The 3,627-nt window shown below is 56.4% G+C and overlaps 1 protein-coding gene across 1 annotated transcript; it reads left to right on the forward strand.

The window, feature by feature from the left end:
- Nucleotides 1-2,256: 2,256 nt before the first annotated feature.
- On the forward strand, nucleotides 2,257-2,973 carry NEUROG3 (neurogenin 3). The gene has a single exon (XM_053308969.1). It carries the CDS (start codon nucleotides 2,257-2,259, stop codon nucleotides 2,971-2,973), a length of 717 nt encoding a protein of 238 aa, XP_053164944.1.
- The last annotated feature ends 654 nt before the right edge of the window (nucleotides 2,974-3,627 follow it).

Genomic DNA, 3,627 nt, shown 5'->3' on the forward strand with positions numbered 1-3,627 from the left:
TGTCTAAGTTGCACCTGAGGCAAATGTCCCTACTGGTCCACCTTAAGACTGCTGAAGAATCGAGCTTGACAGCTATCACTTCAGGTCATTTGTATGAGTTGGTCAGTTTGTACTGTAAGAACTCAAGAAGTGCTGTCAGAGTAAAAGGGTTCTACTAGAACTAAAAAATAAAACATCCTGCACATTTGAAATTCTGCATATGCACACAGATAATGCTTTTCATGGAGGGATATTTTAAATAATGAAATCCTAAGGCTTGTGCAATCTGACTCAGTATAAGGATGATGCCCAAGATTGTTCTTCCACTGGGCTATGACCCCACCCTCATTCATTTTGGGAGAGCTGAAAGTTAGATGTTTGCAGCTCAGAGGATTTCTTTGAGACTCTTTCCCCCACCCCCTGAAATGGTTTCATCTTGAGTTCCTACACAGAGCTTCTTGCTCAAGGCTGACTCAGCCTTCCATCCTTCCGAGGTCGGTAAAATGAGTACCCAGAATGTTGGGGGGCAATATGCTAAATCATTGTAAACTGCTTAGAGAGCTTCCAGCTATAGAGCGGTATATAAATGTAAGTGCTATTGCTATTGCTAAGAAAGAAAAGACGAAATAAATGCATCTACACTCAGTACATGGAATCCCCCAACTTGAGATATGGTGATGATGACAGCTAACAGAATTAGACCAATGCATGGAGGAGTGGCCGATCAACAGCTGTTGGGCAAAATGGAGCCTCTGTGGACAGAGGCACTATACCTCTGAGTATCAAGGCAACCCAAGAAGGCTGTTGCTTTCATGCCTTGCTTGAACCAGAGACACATCTCTGAACCAGAGACACATCTGGTTTGCTGTTGTGGGAAATAAGATGCTGGACCAGGAGAAGTCTTGGTCGGACCCATCCAGGCTTCACTTGTACATTCAGCTCCTGCAGCCCCATCCACGGATGCACCGCACACAGTGATGCCAATTTCCTGGTGGAAGTCAAGATTCAATCAAGTCTAAAGGCCCTTCCTGAACGTGTGGGGGGGGGGGGGGGGGGGAAGCAGCAAGGTTCTTATTTGTAAAAAGCATTGTCGTTACCTTCTGACTGAAACCTATCAGTTAGGCTGGTGCTATTTTCGCTGCAGTGCTGTGATCCATTGTTAGCAATCAAGTGTGGCCATGGTTTAACCCATCCGTAGTCTCTTCTTGGGGTCTGGGTGCAACCTATTAGAACAGTAACAGTGCTATCAGGTGGTTTTCTTGGGGGCATTATTATTTGGGGGGGGGCAAGGGATTTGTGCTTTTGGCATGCATACCTGGTCCCTGAATATTGTTATGCCCCTGGAGCTGCTGCGGAGGAGGAGGAGGAGGAGGCGGAGGTGAGAGAACCGGGAAACCCCCGCCCCCCGGGGGGCCTTTGTTGGGCCGCCAGCTGTGCGAGGGGCTCGCGTGGCTCAGCCTGGAGGCGCCTCGCTGATTGGCCTCTTGCTGGCGGTAACGAGCCAGGCACGCTCCGAGACGGCCTGATAAGATAAAGCGTGCCAAACTGCGCGGCGCTGGCGGCGGGGCGCGGGGGGTGGCAAGAAAGCACACGCTGCTCGGAGCAGGAACTCCCGCATTGTCTCGGTGCGCTATATATAGAGGGGCTCAAAGGGAGTCGTGTGCCCGACCTGCAGCCTCCACTCTCCGGCCGTCGGGGAAGGCGCGCAGCGCTCCTCTCCAGCTCTGACTGGGCTGCTCCCAAACCAAGAGTTCCGCTTCCATCCTAGGTAAGATCAAGCGCTCCCTTCTTCTTCTTCCCATCCTCCAGGCCTCGGGGTTTAAGTTGTCCGCTGGGGCCCCCCGCGCAAGTCACGCTCTCTCAGCCTAGATGTCTGGGGGCGCTCTGCGTATGCCTAGAGGCTCTCTCGTTTTAGTCAGCCATATGTTTCGGTTTATTCCGAAGCAGGGCACCGCCAACAGAAACGGGACTGAGGTCTTCTCTGGCGACTTCCTCCCACAGGAGGGGCGCGCTCTGCTGCTCGCCTCGTGTGAAGCTCCCCGATTTATTTCCTGGGGCTCTCCTAAGTCCGGTTTTTCTTTCCCCAGCTCCAGACAGCAGCAGCATCAAAGGGGTGCCTGTGGCGGGGACTGGATGTCTCCGTGCAACGCCTTGCCTCCCGACCCTACCTAACCCCGTTTCCCCAGGAGGGCTCCCCCTGGATTCCCCTGCGCCTGCGGACCACCCGCGTGACCCCCCTCCCCCTGAGCGGCTCTCTCTCTCCCATCTCCCCGCAGGATGTCTCCCAAGGGGGCCTCTTCTCCAGCCTCGCAAGGGACCAGCGAAGGGGAGCCGCCCTACTTGGGCATCTCTGACGACGACGCCTCCTTCTCTTGCGCCTCGTTCTCTCCCTCGCTGGCCGCTGGCAGCCTGCCTTCCTCTCCCAGCCCCTGCCTGCTTCTGCTGGAGCCAGGAGAAGCACCTGCCCGCCGCCGAGCGCCCTCGGAAGCTGGGTGCCCCAAGAAGGCGAAAGGCCGTCGGGGCCGCGCCAAAGGCAAGAGTGACGGGCTGGGGCCGAGCAAGGCCAAGAGGAGTCGCCGCATGAAGGCCAACGATCGCGAGCGGAACCGCATGCACAACCTGAACTCGGCCCTGGACGCCCTGCGCGGCGTCTTGCCCACCTTCCCCGACGACGCCAAGCTGACCAAGATCGAGACGCTGCGCTTCGCCCACAACTATATCTGGGCGCTCACCGAGACCCTCCGCTTGGCGGATCAGAGCCTGTCGGCCAAGCCGGGCCGCCAGGAGGCCCCTTTCCAACAGCTTAGCAGCGCCTGCAGCCCCGACGGCAGCGGCCTTTGGCCTTGCCAGTGGGACTCGCTCTACTCCCCGATCTCGCAAGAGGGCAGCCTCAGCCCTGTTGACTCCATGGAAGACGGGGGCCCTGTCCAGGCAGCCGGGGGCCCTCCCTGTCGGAGGCACACGCCCCAAGCAGCCTTCCCGGATTTCGTCTGAGCCTCCTCCCCGCTCGTGCTTTGCCCACGATCTCTTCACTGATGATGCCAACGCCGAGCAAGGCTGGCCAGGGTAGGCCTGTGCGGACTGCAGGGCGCCCAGTGCCTTCGCCTCGGGAGGGCAGAGCAGAGGAGAGCGCTCCCTCCTCCGCGGACTTGCCTAACCCTTTGCCTTAACTGGGGAATCTGTGCACTTTGCCCGACCCCCTCCCCTTGCGAGAGACAGGACTGAGCAGGAGGAAACAGTTGGGTGCCTTCCGGCCTTTCCAGCCTAGGTGCCTTTCACGCAGGCAATGGGGTAAGCAAAGCAGTTGACCCCAGCTAGTATGTCCCATTATGGGGAAACAGCATTTCCCCCATCATTCAAAGGGCAACTCTGAATTTCTGGGCGGGGGGGAGGACCCCCCCCATGCAACCATCTCCATTGTGAGTGCAGCATGGAAACTGGTTATGTGAATGTCATGGGATAACAGAAGCCTTTGCCCCCTGCCATGGATGGCAATATATTATCTATTCTTTAGCGAAGGAGGAGTACTCTTGATGTTTACAGTACAGTGAGCTATGCTAATCTAGCCCTTCAAATCCAGCCCTTTAGTGTATGAAACGCCAAGAAGGCTATCCCATTCTTCTTCAGCAAAATCCTTTCATCCCAAGC

The sequence above is a fragment of the Hemicordylus capensis genome, chromosome 3, assembly GCF_027244095.1.
Source record: "Hemicordylus capensis ecotype Gifberg chromosome 3, rHemCap1.1.pri, whole genome shotgun sequence".
NCBI classification, from domain to species: Eukaryota; Metazoa; Chordata; class Lepidosauria; order Squamata; family Cordylidae; genus Hemicordylus; species Hemicordylus capensis.

Excerpts from the sequence above, each read along its gene's own strand:
- NEUROG3 (XM_053308969.1), top strand. The coding sequence starts at position 2,257 with ATGTCTCCCAAGGGGGCCTCTTCTCCAGCCTCGCAAGGGACCAGCGAA.